Here is a 20949-nt window from a genome sequence, read left to right as displayed (position 1 = left end):
CGGCGTCGGGAGCCCGTCACGCTCTGCACTCCGGGGCTGTAAGAGAGAAACCGAGCCTTGAGGAGCCACGTCTGAGTCACAGAGCCATTAGCGAAACACGCGGGAATCGCTTAGGCGAGTGGGCCAAGTCATTGCCCTTTTTTTCTGACAGACTCACTCCGACACCAGGGTGCGAGAAACTGCCGGATTCCCCCTCAGCTCTCAAGGAAGACAGGCAGCATTCGAGTTCAGATTTATGAAAAATAAATTTATTACATAACACCTTGTTTTTAACAATGTTCAATTTTTTTTTATTCAGAATACTTGCGTCATTCATGTAAAATAGTCTGATACAGTACATTGTATGTTATAGTTTTTTTTTTTTCCTCATAGATTCTAAGGCTCTCCTACTCCTTCTCCTTTGCTGAAGTGAGGGCACCCTAAAAAACGTGCGAACAAATTTTACGAAAGAAAATTAACTGAAGAAAATTTTAAATCCACTACACCAAGCCAGCCTTTAAAAATCAGGATGAACTATCTGAATGGGTGGCGCACCTTTCGAGGAATTTATCACTCATGCTTTTTGAATCCCAAAGCTCGCTCACACAATCATCTGAGTATGTTTGCTGGACCAAACAGGTTTATAGCAATGACAACATACTTATTTACTATCGAATAGCAGCTTTCATACCAGTCAAGTCATAAATTTAAAATAAAAACAAACTCATAGCTCGGAAATCAATCTTTGGGAGTTTTGAAATCTGCCGGAAAAAAAACTGCGCGGCTTTTACTTCGTTTTGAAGAATTCTGTAGCAATTTTGTCGGTCAAAAACACTGACTGATGTGGAAAATGAATCAACCCACTGAAAGAGTCACTAAGAAGAAATGTGTCGCAAAATTGCCCCGATTTGAGTGTTGGCTATTTTGTTGTTGGTTTTTTTTTTGTGTGTGTGTTTTTGTTTTTTTGCTTGTGTTAACACATACTGTATGCTTCAAGTACCAGTTAAAGGGTTCTGCGTACTATTGGTCGGATAATGTTGTTACATCGAGAGAATTTACCACATACGACAACAAAAATGCTTGCCCCTAGCACATTTCACAGCTTCAACTGCTACAGACTGTCACTGAAATAAAGAATGCATTGGTCAGTCTGAACCATGTCAAGTAAACTATGGAAGTAGCATATCCACAACACAAACTGTGCTAGCACTTTTCTGTTCAAGTCTAACTCCGAAACAGGTACAACTGGGGGAGCCGCCGCTCCGTTCCGTGAAAAGTGGTGGTGGACCTTGGCTGTCGGACGTTTGGAAGGTGTGGGTGCACGGTACATTCTCGGGGGGGCCGGGCCAGGTTCCAGACAGAGCGCTGCATGGCCAGTCCTGCAGCATTTGCAACAGTGCATTGACATTATTCAGACGCAGCTCAGTACCGGTGGGTTTGGTGGGAGTACTGTGGAGGCTGCTGGGAGGTAGTTGAATATCCCATGCTGCTCTGTGGCTGTGATGTGCTTGGTCCGGGGTTAGGATAGGCAGCATGTGGATTGGAACGCTGGGAAGGAAGGCAAAGGGAGACGGTTTATTCCGGTACCCTACGCGGCTCGGCCCCCAACCTGCTCTGCCTGCTTGTCCCGAGGGCCCCGGACAGGGCCCTGGCCCTGCTGAGAGCTCACCTCCTCCAGGAGGCCTTCCCACACTGAGCCCCTTCCTTCCTCTCTCCCTTGTCTTCCTCTCCATCCCCCCATCTTACCTCCTTCCCTTCCCCACAGCACCTGTATATATGTTTGTACATATTTATTACTCCATTTTATTTGTACATATCTATTCTATTTATTTTATTTTGTTAGCATGTTTGGTTTTGTTCTCTGTCTCCCCCTTGTCTCCCACAAGGCCCTGCTGAGAGCTCACCTCCTCCAGGAGGCCTTCCCAGACTGAGCCCCTTCCTTCCTCTCCCCCTCGTCCCCCTCTCCATCCCCCCATCTTACCTCCTTCCCTTCCCCACAGCACCTGTATATATGTATATATGGTTGTACATATTTATTACTCTATTTATTTATTTATTTATTTATTTTACTTGTACATTTCTATCCTATTTATTTTATTTTGTTGGTATGTTTGGTTCTGTTCTCTGTCTCCCCCTTTTAGACTGTGAGCCCACTGTTGGGTAGGGACTGTCTCTATGTGTTGCCAATTTGTACTTCCCAAGCGCTTAGTACAGTGCTCTGCACATAGTAAGCGCTCAATAAATACGATTGATTGATTGATTGATTGATTGTTGGGTAGGGCCTGTCTCTATATGTTGCCAATTTGGACTTCCCAAGCGCTTAGTACAGTGCTCTGCACATAGTAAGCGCTCAATAAATACGACTGATGATGATGCTGATGATGATGATGACAGCTAGACATCCTTGTCATATGACTTTACTCGGAGGGGATGACCGCGCCGACGCTGTTAATCTTTTGTGAACAGAGCGGGTAAGACGCCCCGGAGAAAGAGCGTGGCCTAGTGGGAAGAACGCGGGTCTCAGAGTCGAAGGATCTGGGTTCTAATCTGGGCTCGGCCAATTGCTTGTTGCCGGACCCTGGGCAAGTCATTTAACTTCTCTGTTCTTCAGTCACCTCTAATTTAGACTGTGAGCCCCAGGCGGACAGGGACCGTGTCCAACTTGACAAACTCGTATCTAAGCGCTTAGGACAGTGATTGACACGTAGTAAGTATTTAATAAATACAACCCCCCACCAACCCTCCCAGATAAACCAAATACTCGCAACTTGACAAACTTGTATCTAAGCGCTTAGAACAGTGATTGACACGTGGTAAGTATTTAACAAATACAACCCCCCCCACACAACCCTCCCAGATAAACCAAATACTCGCCCGCTAATCTAACTTCTCAACTTGGCCGAGCTTGAGCACAAGACAAAAGAGAGTTGAGAAGGATGCAAACTAGGGCAGGATGTGTATTAACTGATGTGAAATTATTATGTTTTCTAACAGCCACAAGCCTTTACCCCTCCAGAGCCAGGAATACACATTATTTACAAAAGTAAAACAAATAACACAAGAAAAGTTGGGTGGGAAGTGATATTTTGACAACTCTGTAGCAGCAAGCATGCACTGCTAGCAATCAAGTTTGAAAGAATTCACATGACCTGGTAGCTAATCTGCTAGAAGACTTTTGATCACCTTTGATGACAATGACAGATAGTGCTCTGCACATAGTAAGCGCTCAATAAATACGATTGATGATGATGATGATTACAGCAGACCAGTTTTAATGGAATCATATTCTCTCTCTCTCTTTCCCCGCCTCATACCATATTTAACAGAAAACAGACTTCTAGAGTTTGGTCAATAGCTTCCTGGTTGGCTAAAAGACTGAACTAAAATTACAATTTGAAAAGTATACAAAATTATCCCACGAAAACCTTCAACTTGTTCTCATATTAAGCGGCCACATTCCCACATTTCTTGGCAACTGAAGAAAGTTATTCTGAGTATCTGCAAAATTGTCACCTTAATTACTTCTATGTGCTAAATTGAAAACTGCATTATTGCACCTAACTAGAAGAGAACCACAACTGGTGGTCAACAACCATCACACTTAGAGCCCACATGAAGACTATTTCTGAGAATACGAGGATCATCGGGCTACAGAATGTACTCCTGCCTACAAGTCAGACCTCTTCTAAATCCAGAAGAAAGCAATGCATGCAACACCTCTCCTGGAAAAAACACTGCTGCTGCTGCTGATCATCAGACCATTTAAAAGCAGAAGATGGGTGACTAAGAGAAGCAGCGTGGCTCAGTGGAAAGAGCCCGGGCTTTGGAGTCAGAGGTCATGGGTTCAAATCCCGGCTCCACCAGTTGTCAGCTGTGTGACATTTGGCAAGTCACTTAACTTCTCTGTGCCTCAGTTACCTCATCTGTAAAATGGGGATTGACTGTGAGCCCCCCGTGGGACAACCTGATCACCTTGTAACTTCCCCAGCACTTAGAACAGTGCTTGGCTCATAGTAAGCGCTTAATAAATGCCATTATTATTATTATTATTATTAAGGTTCAGCTCAAAGAAAGATTTCTGTCGCCGAATATGGGTAAATGTTCTTGGGCGAGGAACAGCATGGCCTACTGGTAAGAGCATAAGCCTGGGAGCCACAGGACCTGGGTTCTAATTCTGGCTGCACCACTTGCCTGCCGTGCGAACTAGGGAAAGTCACTTAACTTCTCTGAGCCTCAGTTTCCTCAACTGTAAAATGGGGATTTAGTATCTGTTCTCCCTCCTACTCAGATTGTGAGTCCCATGCTTGTCGGGATAAGGACCATGTCCGACCTAAATAGACTCCAGAGCTTAGAACAGTGTTTCATAGTAAGCGCTTAACAAACCCCATTAATATAAATATGGATCCCTGTTTACAGAGTCCTTCCCTCACCCAAAACTCCATCTTTGGGTTGAGTGATGAGATGGAGGCGGGCTTAAAAGAAGGGTGGTGAGAAGATATGGTGAGAAGCATCATCATCATCATCAATCGTATTTATTGAGCGCTTACTGTGTGCAGAGCACTGTACTAAGCGCTTGGAAAGTACAAGTTGGCAACATATAGAGACAGTCCCTACCCAACAGTGGGCTCACAGTCTAAAAGGGGGAGACAGAGAACAAAACCAAACATACTAACAAAATAAAATAAATAATAAAATAAAAGAAGCAGTGTGGCTTAGTGGAAAGACCATGGTCTTGGGAGGCAGAGGATGTGGGTTCTAATCCCAGCTCCGCCACTTGTCTGCTGTGTGACCTTGGGCAAGCCACTTAACTTCTCCGTGCCTCAGTTCCTCACCTGTAAAATGGGGATTAGGACTGTGAGCCCCATGTGGGACAACCTGATTACCTTGTATCTATCCCAGCACTTAGAACAGTGCTTGGCACATAGTAAGTGCTTAACAAATACCACAATAAGAAGAATAATATGGTTTTCCTGCATAATATTATTGTTGGCGGCAATCACAATCTACGAAAACAAATACACACACACACACACATATAAAAGCCACACACAAAACAGGTCCATTCTGAAATTGGAACTTGATGTACCTGATAGTCTGAGGTCATGATCAGTCCACCTGAGGTAGTGGTGGGAGGAACAACTCTCACTTTTTTCAACGGGGGTCCCTGGGTGTGACCGCTGTCTTGATTCCCTGGGTGACCAGTTCCATTAGTATGGTTATTGCCTTGCTGCTGCTGCTGGTTCTTCTCAAGTGGTTAAACAGAAAGACAGACTTCAACTCAGAAGCAGAACAAAACGTGGATGGTAAAATACGACGGGTGAACGCTGAATGTACTTCAATACTTACTTTGTCTCCTTTGTCATCAGGTTCTTCTTCCGTTAAAAATTCTCGTTTGGGATAGGGGATCTGGCAACCTGCGAAAACACTGACCCCCAGAAATGGGTGAGTGTGATTTCTCTCCCGGCTCTCTCGTCTCAAAATGTAACTCCTCGTGGGCAGGGAATGTGTCATTTCTTTGTTTTTTGCATTCTCCAGATAATAATAATAATAATAATAATAATAATAATAATAATAATGATAGCTTTTAGTAAGCTCTTACTATGTGCAAAGCACTGTTCTAAGCGCTGGGGCAGTTACAAGGTGATCAGGTTGTTCCACAGGGGGCTCACAGTCTTAATCCTCATTTTACAGATGAGGTAACTGAGGCACAGAGAAGTCAAGTGACTTGCCCAAAGTCACACAGCTGGCAAATGCTTAACACGGTGCACTACACTCACTGCCACTCAATAAATTCCTTTACTACCAGTACTTCTACACAAATTACAACACAGGGGCCCTTGCCTACCTCCTCCTACACCCGCCTCTTATTTATATTCAATGGGAGAAAATAAATGTATGTTTTAATTAAACGCCGCTCTGGCTTGACTCTCACTTTTCTTAAAAGTGTCACCAACAAGCAGTTATGGTGTTCGAATATGGAAAAAGTCTGCTGGTACAATAACTTCTATTTCGGCCTTATTAGGCATATTTCACTTTCCTCATTTTAAATACATAAAAGTAATCCCTTCAGCCTTTAGGCAGGACTACGGGAACAGACCATTGATTTGAATTTACCAAGAACCTTTTATCTACCTATCAAAGAGCAAGCTTCTTTTTCCAAATGGATGAAGATACTGAAGAGTCCTGAAAGCCTTTTATTATCTAAAATGCTTCAGCCAACTCAGCCCTGTGAAGCCCGGTCTGATTAAACTTTTCCCTCCTCTTCGGGTGGGTAACCTTGGGAATCGTGCCCCAAATTTAGATGTGGGCTGCAACGCGGATCTTTCTAGAGGGGAAGGAAAATCCCATCCCATCCCTTGGCCACAGTGGTCGCCGCAAAGGGGAAAATGAGAAACTGTATGCTAACTGGCACAGGGCATTTGGCATTCCGGAGAAGAGAATTCCAGGCGGTGAGCCGGAGTCCAGGAAGACCTCGAGCATGGCTAATCACCAAGTCAGGGAGTAACAGGATTAGTGCTGTGACTAAGGGGATCAAAGTTTTATAAAATGAGAGATTAATAGGAATGCTACTTAACTGTAACCCCCCCCAAATGGCATTTTACTCATTAGAGTTCATTTTTTAGTTTGTCTGAAGTTAAATATTTCTTTGAGGGTGTGTGTGTGGGGGGGTGGCATGCCTCTTAGAGCGAGCGGCACAGAGAGGGCATATTGCAAAGCATCCAGAATTGGGCTGAGGGGTTTGGAAGGTGATGACTTACTCTGATGTAGGAAGTGGATCTTCTAAGAAATATGGATCCTGCATAGCCTGTTCTGAGGTAATTCGCTTTATTGGGTCCATAGTAAGCAATTTTTGAAGCTAAAACAGAAGCAGGCCAACAACAACAACAAAAAAAGTGGTCATAAAAAAATAAAACATATTGATCCTCATGGTGACTATTCCACTTGTGGATAAACCAACTGAACTCAACAAGGGCCGGAGGAAAAAAAAGCCTGTTCCTACCCAAAACTATCGAAATTCACAAGTTATTAATTCCACCCCCAACTGTAATGACAAAGCCGACTCCTCGAGTGCTTGGCCAGACCCCCAGATCCATTTTGGAGACACAATTTTGCAAGGAGAAGTAACAAGTAAAAAATGTGATAACCCTAGTGATAAAGGATCTTTCTGGGACAAAAATACATGAATCAAGCTGAAAGGAAAATTTGTTAAGAGAACTCTCACTGAGGGGATATATGGACGGGGAAATTTGGTTTCAATATGAAAGATTTCTTATTTTGTTCATGAATTCCGCAGTCAGGCTGGATATAGATCACACAAAGAGAGGGCTTCGGAGATTGGAATTTTGAACTTGTAACCCTCAAAAAGTACTATAGTTTCAGGAGACAGATCAATCAATCAATCAATCATATTTATTGAGCGCTTACTATGTGCAGAGCACTGTACTAAGCGCTTGGGAAGTACAAATTGGCAACATATAGAGACAGTCCCTACCCAAAATTGGGCTCACAGTCTAAAAGGGGGAGACAGAGGACAAAACCAAACATACTAACAAAATAAAATAAATAGAATAGATATGTACAAGCAAAATAAATAAATAAATAAATAGAGTAATAAATATGTACAAACATATATACATATATACAGGTGATACATATATACAGGTGATACATATATACAGGTGATACATATATACAGGTGCAATGGAAACATATAGACAGATGCAATGGAAACACCTGGGGGAGACCTTGGAAGGCTACTATCAGAACCTCATGCTGATCTTGGAGGTGATGGGGAATCACTGGAAGGCTTCAAGTAGCAAAGGGGGCCTAGCTAAAGAGGTGCCAGTGGAGGGAGAGGTCCCTAGCAGTGTACAGATCTTGGAGGAACTACGGGATGAAAGACTGGCAAGGGAGAAGACGCAACCACATGGGATTACCTGGGGACTTTATATTGTACTATGCTGTGCACACAGTAAGCGCTCAGTATGAGCGATTGATTGATTGATTGACTGATCAACTGGGTCCAGAGGAACTGCACCCTATTTATTATCTCCTTTCAACCTAAAGCTGTCCTTTCTCGCCTTCTTACAATGCAGTCTCCAAGCCTCTGCGGAGACTGTCCTGGGTGTAGAGAACGCAGCCTCTGCTACTAACACACCCCATCCCTTCCCTCCTTCAAATCTCACTGTCAAGTCCATCACCTTAAATTGCCTTTCCCTGATGAACTCCAACCCACCTCCACAATCGGTTCATTCATTCAATCGTATTTATTGAGCGCTTACTGTGTGCAGAGCACTGTACTAGCGCTTAGTTGGCATGTAAGCATTGATTTTATATATACGTACACATGTACTTATGAACATGTATGCGTAGACAACCTGCTCATTCTGTTATCCTGAGGTTTCTTAAAGGCAGGCCTATGTTTATTTGTTAACATCTACCCCAAATGCCTAGATGATAAAATGGGTTTAGTCAAGCTATTTTACAGAGAAGAAAAACATTCTTTTCTTTTATCCTCTACAACTTCTAACACAATGCCAACCTGCTCACTAGCACTTTCGCTGTCAAAAGATCCATCAACATCACTGTAAACATTAAGCTTCAGCGATGACACAACCAGGTCGGGTTAGAACAAATGAAACTGATGTTTCAATAAGCGGTATGAGTGTGTCTTTTTCCCGCTCCCAGCCCAGAAGGGTATGAGGCAAGGCTTAACTTGACACATATACAGAAGCTCACTTTGTTCCCCCAATTTAAATGTAGCCCTTATGCCCACCAATATGGGCTGGTAGAGGGGTGGAAAAGAAGGCTCCTGTGGGCCTTATGCCCATCCAAGGCAAGGCTTGACGACACATATACAGAAGCTCACTTTGTTCACCCAATTTAAATGTAGCCCTTATGACCACCAATATGGGCTGGTAGAGGGGTGGAAAAGAAGGCTCCTGTGGGCCTTATGCCCATCCAATAGGGAATCTGCTGTTGGCTACCTTTCCCTAGTCCGATCCACAATGGATACAGTCACTAACGTCTTCTAATCACGTACAGAGAGAAGGGTGAGAGGGGCCTCTCCTAACAGCCCTAAAAGCCGTCCCCACATATGCTAGATTCTGAATGTGGGCTGGTTACTAGCTGGGGATCCAGTTTTCTGAGCCCTAGTTGGAAAATTCTGAGAGAAAGGGAAAATGTCTCCTTGCCAAGATGGGAAAACAGTAAATGATTATTATACCAGAGTGCAATATTTGCAGGTCGTGAAGGAAATACATTTCAGTTTAACGCTTTCATGATGATCTGTTAATAACACATTATGGAGGAGAGTGTAGAAGAAAGCCGGGCAGTGGAAAAATATAAAACCCACTTCCAAAAGACTACTCTTCCAATTTAAAATTCCAGAATACATCCTGGCATAGCGCGAGAGGAAATATTTAGACAAAATGGTAGTTACATTTGGAGCTTAAAGACTCAGCTGATTTTCTAGAACCTGTCAGCACAGACTTTACCAAGTCAAAATACTCAACTGCATACACATCAAACCACACAATAGTTACATTTGCTAAAAACTGGGGATGCTGTCCTTCAGTTGAGTCTGAATCTTAATGAATAGACCCATTAAACTGCAGTGTCCGAAAAGAAAATGAAAGGTATTTTGAAGTGTTTCTAAGCACAAGGAAACAAAACCTCGACTTGTCTCATTATAGCCCTTCAATTTAGCGAAGACACCAACTAACACCAGGATTGCCCCTTGTTGGCCCGGATCTGGCCTTTTTAAAAATTAATTTATTTTCTTTTCATTTTGACAGTTGTCTAGGACTTACCAAGTGGAATGCTTTACTATCTGGTTTAACTTTATGTTTTTCCATATATTTGATAAGGCTGCAGTTGGTATACCTGAGAGAGAAACAGTGACGGTTATACAATAGTACGAAGGCCCCCAAGAACTGTCCCTCCTAAAGTGAGTTCTGCTCCCATAAGACATGATGGATGAACAAAACAGATTCAGAGGAGGGATTCACTTAATAATAATAATTATGGTACTTGTTAAGCGCTTACTGTGTGCCAAGCACTGTTCTAAGTTAATCAGGTTGTCCCACATGGGGCTCACACTCTCAATCCCCCTATTACAGATGAGGTCACTTAGGCCCAGAGAAGTTAAGTGACTTGCCCAAGGTCACACAACAGACAAGTGGCAGAGCCAGGATTAGAACTCAGGTCCCTCTGATTCCCTATGCTCTATCCACTAAGCCGTACTGCTTCTGTGTTCATCCAATATCCCCAGTTCAAAAGCGGAGGACAATTTTTCTTCTGCCTTGTGTTGCCTCCTCCAAGTACAGTTTAACTAACACAACTTTGTTGAAATTTTCTACGGTTCAACATCAGCTTGTTTCCACCGTGGCTTGCCTGAAATGTAGGCTTGGTTTTATGTGTCTGTCCCCCTCTACTAAGACTCTGAGCTCCTTGGGAGCCAGGAACTGTGACCTAGTGGAATGAACACAAGACTGGGTCCCTGGTTCAGGAGGCTTTGAATTCTGTATATCTGGGAGCATAACTAGGCAATCATAGGGAAATTCAAAACCGGTGAAATCTTCCAATTCTGAGGACACACCACAGGGGTTTCCAAGCCATGCAAAGCGCACCGGGCACTTCTCATTAACTAGTCAGAATTCACAATCATGTTTACATGTTTTCCTTCTACAAAGAAAGGCTTACTTCAGAAGGAGGTTTTCCCATTCCCCATCAGGGGGAACAGAATACCGTAGCGATAAAATCTGCCCTAACCTCATGTAAACTAAGAGGCATTTCACCTACTAGCACACTTTTACAGTGAGTTATTGCCTAGGTTCAATTTGATATCAGAAAGCTAAAATACAGGGATTCCTTTATTAAAAAATGTAATGCTCTCTACAACTTACGTGTTTCTTCTGAAATCTTTCATTAACGTTGAATGTTCAGGCATCTTTTTAATATCTTCCCAATCTTTATCTGTGGAGTACAGATTCGCGAGTTCATACTTAGTTAAAACTAACAGCATAGAAGCCCACCGAGCAAAGATCACAGGTTGATGTATTCATCAGCTATGCTGGGCAGCTTTTTTAAAAAGCCAACATGTTGCTAAGTAAAAGGATTAAGTAGTGACAGCCACCCAACTCTTCCCCACCACTCCCCTGACTCTCACGCAATTTTCTGCTTCAGTCAGACCCATACTAGCATAATAAAACTGAATTTTTCAAATGGAGAAACTGAAGGCAGGCTAGAGAAAGGCAAGACAAAAGCCGAGGGGATGAAAAACAGGACCTTTGAGAAGGACCTGGGATTGTTTCTCAGGGAGAAAGCTGGAGGTGAAGGTACTCTCTCAAGTGCTTAGTACAGTGCTTGGTAAACCTTAGGCGCCCAATAAAAGCTATTGATTGATTGATTGGGTTTTAAAAATAATACCAGGCTAGGTTAGGCATTCATCTGAGCAGTGGAAAGAGCCCAGGCTTGGGAGTCAGAGGTCATGGGTTCTAATCCCAGCTCCACTACTTAATAATAATAATAATAATAATGGCATTTATTAAGCGCTTACTATGTGCAAAGCACTGTTCTAAGCGCTGGGGAGGTTACAAGGTGATCAGGTTGTCCCACGGGGGGCTCACAGCCAATCCCCATTTTACAGATGGGGGAACTGCGGCACAGAGAAGTTAAGTGACTTGCCCAAAGTCACACAGCTGACAGTTGGCAGAGCCGGGATTTGAACCCATGATCTCCGACTCCAAAGCCCGGGCTCTTTCCACTGAGCCACACTGCTTCCCTACTTGTCAGCTGTGTGACTTTGGGCAAGCCACTTCACTTCTCCGGACCTCAGTTCCCTCAGCTGTAAAATGGGGATTAAGACTGTGAGCCACATGTGAGACTTGATCACCCTGTATCCCTGCTAGCGCTTAGAACAGTGCTTTGCACATAGTAAGTGCTTAAACAAATACCATTATTATTATTATGTAACTAAAAGCAGACAACTGGATGAGCTAATCTCCTGCCAGCTCATCTAGTTCTAGGACTCAATAGACAGAATCTTGTTCTCACATAAGGGTGTACATTAAGGTGGGATTTTTCATTAGGCAGTTTTGAAGGCAAACATTTTATGACAATAGCTTTGAGGTTGCAACCATCACCCAAAATCCTCACGTTTTTTCCTATATCTACATCTACAGACATGGGTATATGAGTTTAAACAAAGAGCTAGGAATAATATATTTACATATATGTATATATACCTGCAGGAAATCCCATTACATTGAATATTCTGTCCAGCTGGTCATGGTGATAAGGATTACTAGTTTTGATGTCCTCTTGTCGACAATGAAATATTGGTTCTGATGTCAGTAGTTCTGCAAATATACACCCTATAGCCCAAATATCTTTAAAACAGAGGAAAGAAGAAAAATAAAATGGATCTTTTAAAAAAAAATACTCTGGCAGGCATACTGCCCTAAAACATTAATGGTATGGTTATTTTCAACAGTGGGCCTTCAGGGTTTTTTTTTTTTTGAGTTCTAAATTTCTCAAGTCCCTCTCCTCCCCCTACCCTTGATTAGACGGCTTCAGTTCCGATCTCATTCAAAATTTAGTAGCTGAGCGTTTCAGTGCAATTTGCCCACTCCATCGTAACTGTTACAAAATTTAGGAGGGCCGCTTAATACTATGTTCCTGGAGCATAATAAAAAAAGTTTTCCACTAAACTACCTTGTCAATATTGTACTGTGCAGTAATTCTGCTCTATTGTGTTCACTTACTAATTTGCCAAAATCTGTAATTGCTTTTCTGTCATTAGTACTAATTAATGAGGTTCTTTTATAGGAAGGAAAAGGCACTTCACAAATCCATATAACTGAGTAGAACTTAATGCTACTGTTCTATCATGGAATGCAGGACTTCAAAGTTTGCCCTTCGGCTACAGCTATTACACAATGTGCAAGCATATTTTCAGTAATTAGAACAGTGAGAATGGGATCCCCAAGACTCGTTCACCAACAAGGATATAAATGTTACAAAAATTTTTCAAAAATAAAATCGTTCTGCTCCTTTCTATAAAATACGAACCACTCCAGAGGGTTTGATACGGTAACTCTCCCCGTCTCCCTTTCAAATTTTAATCTACTAAAATAACCAAGTGGCAAAGACCACTAACAGTGAAAAGACTAAACCATATTTCAAAAATGCATGCAAAAGTTGATATTTAAAATACATGAAAACTTGGACAGAAAATAAATAGAAAATGCTGAAATCCAGTGGTATCGAGAGTACGCAACATAGGTAAAGCTGACGTGGGACAAAGCTTTATGTGAGACAGGAAAGGAAGTCGGTCAGCCACGCAAATCTGCTGCACCACCGTGCTTGTGAGAAATGACTGTGATGTTGTGTGATGGGCTACTTAAAAGGGCTGGGCAGCGCCAGTCGTGGTCTAAACCAAGTTCCATCTCCACACGAGAGATCAGGCAAGGCTCAGTGCCAAAACCAAGGAGATGTGGGCAAAGAGAAGGCCAGGAAATGGGCTGAGTGCAAACTCACATGCACGATCAGAAACTCTGGGACATTAACTGTTTACTTTCCCCCCTTCCAGTAGGATCCCAATTGTGTGTTCCTGCCGATCAAATTCAACCCCCCAATCCCAGATTTCAAGGTCCTTTGCCCATTCCAACCTTCTGTCACTGGTCTCAATCCCTCCCAAGCCAGACCTGGGCCTTCCAAAGGATTTAGGCATGAGGTCTGATGCCTTCACATTGAGTCCTTCTTCTCCAGGCCCCACGCCCTTCCTTGGGCTGCCCCACAGCGCATGAGTTGACTTTCTTCTTTCTATCCATCATGTCACATGGCCCCCACCCTCTCGCCTCCCCCAGCTAACCCGAAACACACGATCCCTACCGCTCCCTCAACTAGCTACACTGTATAAAGGTGGACAGAGTGCCTACCTTAGCCTGAGTGTTCCGCTTAGTTCCTACCACTTAATAATCATTACCCAGTAGTGTACTTTCTATTCTTTTACACACAAGTCTGATTCTGCATTAAGTGCCAAAAGGACCGTCTTGTCTCTCCAACTTGAGTGTAAACTTGAAGGCAAGTTGTGTCACCCAAAGCCCAGGAGACAGGGTCACCAGTCAGCGGGCAGTCTATGAACGTTTGAAATTCTGATGCTGGTGATAATGACACATCAAGTTTCTCACAGTGGCATTGGGTAACCTGGAATAAATGCAAGACTTTATGGGGCTAGTTTCTGAGCTTCAGTTGGAGGACAACCAATTAAAGATCCAAAGACTTCTCATGTGGAAGTGGCATGACAATGACCGCTTTAAAAAGGCTCCTTCTAACACCGCTAAGCCTCCTTTGGACAGTGGACTTTACTCACAATGGCCCGCTAAGCCGAGACAGGGCTGAACCTTCCCCACTCTCTTCCTCCCCTTTCACAAAAATCCACTGTAAATAAGAAATAAACCCTAAACCCAGCCAAAGAGCGAAGGGTTGACGTGGCCAGCCTGAAGTTGTGCTGCTGCTGAAGGTCACTCTTTCAGACCCAGTCCTTCCAGATGCCACTGCTGAGGTTGCCAGAGCGGACTGAGTAGTGGCAGCCCAGCAATGCAACTTGTTGTTGAGCAGGCCAAGCCCACGATAGGCAGTGGAGGGGAAAGCTCAGTTACTTATGCTGAGACCCCAGTAATCCCCTACTGTGTTGGTGCTTCCTCCAGATCAGACGTGTCGAACATGCGGCCCACTCTCAGGCCCTGTGTGGCTTGCAGGGGGAATCCAACCAGAAGTGAGGAAGCAGGAGGGGACACTACCTACGGGCAACACCAAGAGCGAAGCCTCTGGGTCTTGGAACAAGGGTCAAGACTGGGCATCGTCTCCTTGTTGCCAGCGCTGTCTGTCTGAGGGGAATAGGATCTGGATAAGCGAGTGTTTTCTGAACACCTGAGTATGTGGGGGTGTGCGTATGTGTGGTTGGATGAGACCTGCAGAATGCATGGGGGCAGAGTGTCTCCTCTGAGAGAGAGTGACAGACAGAGAGAGAGAGAGAGTTAGAGAGAAAAAGAGTATGTGCATGGGAGACAGAGAGTGAGAGAGAGTTAGAGATAAAAAGAGAATGCGCACGGGAGACAGAGCGTGACTATGCCTAAGTGTGAGAGTATCAATCTTCACTTCTCTATTCCTCTTCGCTCTGGAGCTGTTTCTGTGATTCTCCTTCTTTAAGTGTAAGGGAGTGGGTGTGGGAGAATGAAGGATTCTTTCCTACTTCATATGGCGGGATGACTGTGTGTGGGTGTCTCTTTTACTCTCAGTTTCTGTCCCACTATTTTTCTCTTTCTCCCTATTAATCCTGGACCACTGTCCCAGCTCCAATAATGGCTCCGCCCACCCACTCAAGCTGCAAGAAATTAATGATAAAGAGAGTTCTAGCCACAATTCCATTTCCTTCGGTCGTCTTTAATACCAAACTACCGGGATTGCTCATTACATCACACTGGCTTCATTGGCAGATTTGTTTGCAAGTGTGGCCCATGTACATATGAACTCCTGACCGCAAAAGTGGGGCATCCACAGTTATGAGTTTGACATGCCTGCCCTAGAGAGACTCAAATGGAGGGATGACCTACCTTTCTAATGGCGGCAACTTAGCTTTACTGGCAACTGGCCTTGAGATAAAAATGCTGGGTAGCAACCCTCCCATTGATTAGCAGGTTTAAACTAGTCTTTTCATGTTTCACAAGAAAATGCAATAGTTTCTTGGGGGAGAAGAAAACAAAAAAAATAATAAACAGACGGTGAGTCAGAGCTACATCAATGTTCACAGATGCCCGGGTTAAGCGCAGACAGTACATTTGCCACCCTGTGTGCATCATTAGTTTAAAGACTTTTGGGTGCTAATCAAGTTACAATAATAGCAGTAACATTAAGACTTGGATTATATAATCGGTTCTACCCCATTGGTTAAAATACATGCCAACAATTCATTCTGCTACAAGTAATCATTTTTTTGTTGTTGTTGATTTGTTTCCTTGATGAGAAGTATGGCTTCATAGAGTTAAAAAGGCTTATGCTACAAGGATTAAATTGATATATTTTAAGGAGTAATTAGAATTTTTAGAATTTTTTTCAGAAATCCCTCAATGAATTTACATTTCTTTGGCCACCTCTGCATTTCCCTAGAATGAGAGCTAGTAAAAGTATGGGGAGGAATGAATGTATCAAAGATAATATTAAAAATGAAATATTCTCACCATTTAGTTAGTTAGTTCTACTCACCAATAGCTTTGGTATAATGTCTTGCTCCAAGAAGGAGTTCTGGAGCTCGGTACCAGAATGTTACAACTACTGGGTCCAGATCTGCTAAAGGCTTCAGAGGTGAATTAAATAATCGGGCAAACCCCATGTCAGCTGCAGGATAAGAAAAAAAAAACAGCAACATAACAGTTTAGGATGGTCCCCCCCACCCCCCAAAAAAGACTGAGACATTTACACATTTACAAATCCAGTGATTATGCTAGGTTTTGTTAAATTTCAGGGCATTTCTCCCCAAAAGCATATTAACATTTGAAAGATAAAGTATTTCTTTTGTAAGTCTTGTTTGCTCTGGTTGTGTCCCTGTAGTTTTCCCTGCCAGACTTAATGATTTCCACTTCCTCATTTTCCCTTGTAGCTTCAAAGGGGAAATGACAGTCCTTAGGGTGCTCCAATCTGGGTCTTCAACAGGGGAATAATTCCCCCAAGCCAATCTGGCTGTTTATAGTGCCATTCATTACAGAGAGACACAACCGTAGATCTAAGAGGGAGCAGACTCAAAATCCTAATGAATCGCTGAGGACAGTCAAATTTACCAAGTTCTTTCCACAGTCCCTACCGCCAAGGGTGTCAAAGGCTCTATGAAACCAAATGGAGGGCTCAGTGCTACTTTCTGCCCGTTTCCCATTTTTGATGTGCTATGCTAAGTCTCACTGTGATTCCGGGAGCCTGTGATCAACGCTATTCCTAGGTAGCTGGGACAGATGACTGGCTAGGACTTTGCCAGAAAGGCGCGTGGTCTCTTTCGTCTTTCTTCTTGGGTACGATGAGGATGGTACATCTTTGAGATCCTCTGGTATGGTCTCAGGGCTCCAAAGGTTCAGGAAAAGCTGGTGTCACCGTACAAGCAATGGGCCCTCTGCTTGTAACTCTCGGCAGGGATGTCACTGGGAGTCCAAGTGCTTTGACAGTATTCACGGCTCGAGTGGCTGTAGTGATTTGCTCAAAGGTAAGGACGCAAACGCCACATTTTTGCATGGCTCTCAGGTTACTGGATAAAAGAAGGCAGAGATCTCTAACAAGAGCTGAAGACTGGACACAAACGTGCCATTAATGTTGACTGAACTTGGAACAAAGTTTCTTCCCAAGCATATCCATCCTAACCTGTTAATGTCTCCATACATTTCCCATTACTTTTTGCCCAAATCCAAAATGGTACCAAATCAAACAATGAGAATTATTTAATACTCAGATTTCTTACTCTTTTAGCACATATGGGGCAGTTTCTAGTCTTGGTTCCTCCCCAATCCCACCCCTGATTCCTAGGGTCTTTCCGGAAGCCTAAATTCCTATTTTCTAGAGAAGATGCCCGACAGAATGAAAGAGGCACCTGGGATCCATCTCCTGGAAGTTAAATAATCACTTCAAGTTTACTTTTAACTTCTTTCCACAGAGTTTTCGGGAAGGGGCTTCGCACAGCTCTGTTTACTAAGAATACTTAGGGTAAAGACTGAGCAGCAGATTCAAAATCCCCAAATGAAAGTAATTTTAGGTAGGTTACTTGGCAGAGAAGAATTTACAGGTGATATTCTCAATTTACACGCTGAAATAAAAAATTAACATTAACCTCTGTGGTCAGCCCTTGTCTTGCTGCTGTCGAGTCGTCTCCGACCCATAGTGATTTTACGGACACATCTCTCCCAGAACGCCCCACCTCCATCTGCAATTGTTCTGATGGAGTATCCATAGAGTTTTCTTGGTAAAAATACAGAAGTGGTTTACCATTTCTTCCTTCTGCGCACTAAGCTTGAGTCTCCGCCCTCGACTTTCTTCCACGCTGCTGCTGCCCAACTCAAATGAGGTTTGACTTGTAGCATATTGCCTTCCACTCGCTAGCCCAAACTAGGAATGGAATGGATATGCCTCTGCTTGACTCTCCCTCCCGTAGTCGAGACTGGTAGAGTACTGGAAACTCTCCAGCTGTGACCCTGAGAGGGGTGTACAGCCCTACTGATCTGTTTTATTTATGCTCAAAATAATATGTGCGGCACTTTAAATCATTTTAGGATTTTCTATTAAAAAAGCAAAACTGAACCAATTTGCGTGACAAGCAACGGTGGAAATGATGAAGAAAACTGAGGCAAAAGGAGGTTACAGCACCCTTGTTCTTTTCTCTCAGACTTCCAGACCACAAAGAAAAAGGTAAAACTGTGATTTTGGTTTTAAGGCAATTATGGGAAAACTTCAAACAGACAAGTGATTGTTTGTTTGTGGCTTTTAAACAAGCAAAAATACCCCACTGGGACTTTCAAAAATGACAGCACGAGACTCTTTTAGTGCCAGGCTGAAATGGGTGAGAAACCGAGTAATGAGAGAAGAGTCTTTGAGCAACAGGCCACAGATTTTTAAAGTCAGCAGAAACTAATGCCACCAAGACCTGGTTTGGCCGGGGTGAACCAAGTTGGTGGTCTTGGTACAGCTGTGTGTTCCCATCACAGAACGTTAAATCAGAGTTGAAGCTAATGGTGAGGGGAGATGAATCTGGCCTCTCACTTCTTACCGCTGTCAATAAAGGCAGACGCATTGGAGGGGGGAAATATGGCCTGTCACCGAGTTGCTATTTACGTAACTAGGACATTTCAGGCTCCAAGCCTGCCTTTCTGACACCTTTTTCCAAGTGGAAGAAAGCCTTTACGTTTATGAATATGCTTTAGAAAATGACCTCGTTATGTGCAAATCACAGTATAGGTTTTAGGTGTTATAAATACCTTCAAGCATTCTAAAAATAAAGGTTATCACAGACACTTTACAAAGACATCACATACCAATTTTTACTCTTCCTCGTTCAGGACCTTCGCCCATAACTAAAATATTAGCAGGTTTCTGTGGAAAAAAAGAGATGCATCTTTTAAAGAATTAATAAAAAAAAACAATCAATGGTATTTATTGAGTGCTTACTGTGTGCAAAACACTAGGCTCAGCACTTGGGAGAGTACAATATAACAAGAGTCAGTAGACGCGTTTCCTGCCCGCAACGAGCTTACAGCCTAGATGGGGAGACGGACACTAAGGTAATTAAATTACAGATATCTAAGTTTTGTGGGGCTGAGGGTGGGGTGAATATCAAGTGTTTGAAGGGTTTGGATCCAAGTGCAAATTAAAGAGACAGATATCAATTTCACAAAAACCCATTTGTATCTGAAACAAAAAAAGGCTATTTGTTCAAGAAGGAACTACACAGACCAAACTTACGGCATATAAACGTGGACCATTTTGTGAACATCTGAATGATGTGGACCTTATCCTCAAAATAATGCTAGTGTCTCCTAACGGGGCCACTAGGTTCCCCCAGAACTCTGTGCTATTTCTCAAGGGTTTTGCTCTCCACCCATTGACCATCCTAACCAATCTATGGTCAAGACAAAAAATCCTTCCGATGTGACCGTAATGGCATTCTCTGGGCCGAGATAACTAGCAAAATAAGTTAATTCACCCTACATTTCCTTGGAAAATTAATGAAACTCCCTGCTCACTTTAAAAAGCTTTTATTATCTTAGAGTTATATCCCTTCACCTTCCACCGGTGTATTGCGGGTCTTGGAGGGTTAAATTGTGACTGACAGTGGTCCTTGCAGCTGCTAGGTTTCTAGCTTGGGTTAAAAGGTAGTTTTATTGGGGAGTTTATTGCTATGACTGTCAATGCCGACAGAAGGACCCTTACGAGCACTGAATAAAAATGCTTTGTACTGAACATATATAGAAGATGCTCTTTTGACACTCAAGATAAAGGAAACTGAGAAGGGAAAGGGTAAACATGGCCTAGAGGTAGTTTTTAGAAATCGTTCCTCAATTTCATGTTTCAAAGAATACTGAGCTTTTGTACTTCTCAAGTTGAATGCTTGAACCAAGCTGTAAATGACATTAAACAGAAGCAGCGTGGCTCAATGGAAAGAGCACAGGCGTTGGAGTCAGAGGTCATGGGTTCAAATCCCGGCTCCGCCAATTGTCAGCTGTGTGACTTTGGGCAAGTCACTTCACTTTCCTGTGCCTCTGTTCCCTCATCTGCAAAATGGGGATTAAGACTGTGAGCCCCCCATGGGACAACCTGATCACCTTGTAACCTCCCCAGCGCTTAGAACAGTGCTCTGCACATAGTAAGTGCTTAATAAATGCCATTATTATTATTATTATTATTATTATTAAACCCTGGAGTAAAGCCCTACAAGAAAATTAACCACACCTTAAAAATGCCCCATACACAGAATATTTGGGCAAGCATCACAGAAAGCTCCATTTTACAGTGGCTGCTCTCCACTTGGGAGAGATGACTGCCCGTCCCAGGGGAGAGCGCGGCCTAGTAGAGAAGCAGTGTGGTCTACTGGAAAGAGCCCGGGGCCTGGGGAGTCAGGGAACCTGGGTTCTAGTTCCGGCTCTGCCACTTGTCGGGTGTGGGATCTTGGGCAAGTCGCTTCAGTTCTCCCTGACTCAATTACCTCATCTGTAAAATGGGGATTAATAGTGTGAGCTCCACCTGGGACACAAACGGTGTTTAACCTGATTAGCTTGTATCTGCCTGGCCCTTAGTAAGAAGTGTAACAAAAAAGGAAGGTGGGGATGGGTGCTTCAATGTGGTACTATCTAACCTGTTACTCTGTTGCAACCGCTTAACACCTTAGCTCTTGGCATGGGGCTTTGCTGGGATTTTGCCTGTTTATTATTTAATGTT

General features: G+C 43.2%; 1 protein-coding gene and 1 non-coding gene across 3 annotated transcripts in view; both read right to left on the bottom strand.

Annotated features, from left to right (window-relative positions):
* Positions 1-226: 226 nt before the first annotated feature.
* Positions 227-20949, bottom strand: part of CDK8 (cyclin dependent kinase 8) — a 92459-nt gene continuing 71736 nt past the window's right edge. The window contains exons 5-13 of one of the 2 annotated variants that reach the window (XM_038761883.1): positions 19050-19107; positions 16249-16380; positions 12228-12371; positions 10887-10956; positions 9792-9864; positions 6738-6835; positions 5326-5404; positions 5066-5221; positions 227-1527 (exon numbers count right to left, since the gene is read on the bottom strand). In XM_038761883.1, coding sequence (XP_038617811.1) covers positions 1402-1527; positions 5066-5221; positions 5326-5404; positions 6738-6835; positions 9792-9864; positions 10887-10956; positions 12228-12371; positions 16249-16380; positions 19050-19107 — 936 coding nt within the window. In that variant the 3' untranslated portion in view covers positions 227-1401. Of the gene's footprint in view, positions 1528-5065; positions 5225-5325; positions 5405-6737; positions 6836-9791; positions 9865-10886; positions 10957-12227; positions 12372-16248; positions 16381-19049; positions 19108-20949 lie in introns of both variants that reach the window. The other variant, XM_038761881.1, reaches the window with a different exon arrangement.
* On the bottom strand, positions 18091-18222 carry LOC119941669. The gene has a single exon (XR_005455257.1). It is a non-coding gene; the product is annotated as a small nucleolar RNA SNORA7 (small nucleolar RNA).

The sequence above is a fragment of the Tachyglossus aculeatus genome, chromosome 20 (genome assembly GCF_015852505.1).
Source record: "Tachyglossus aculeatus isolate mTacAcu1 chromosome 20, mTacAcu1.pri, whole genome shotgun sequence".
In the NCBI taxonomy this organism is placed as follows: domain Eukaryota; kingdom Metazoa; phylum Chordata; class Mammalia; order Monotremata; family Tachyglossidae; genus Tachyglossus; species Tachyglossus aculeatus.
The sequence above is the reverse complement of the archived record's forward strand: the minus strand, read 5'-3'. Positions and strand labels throughout refer to the sequence as shown.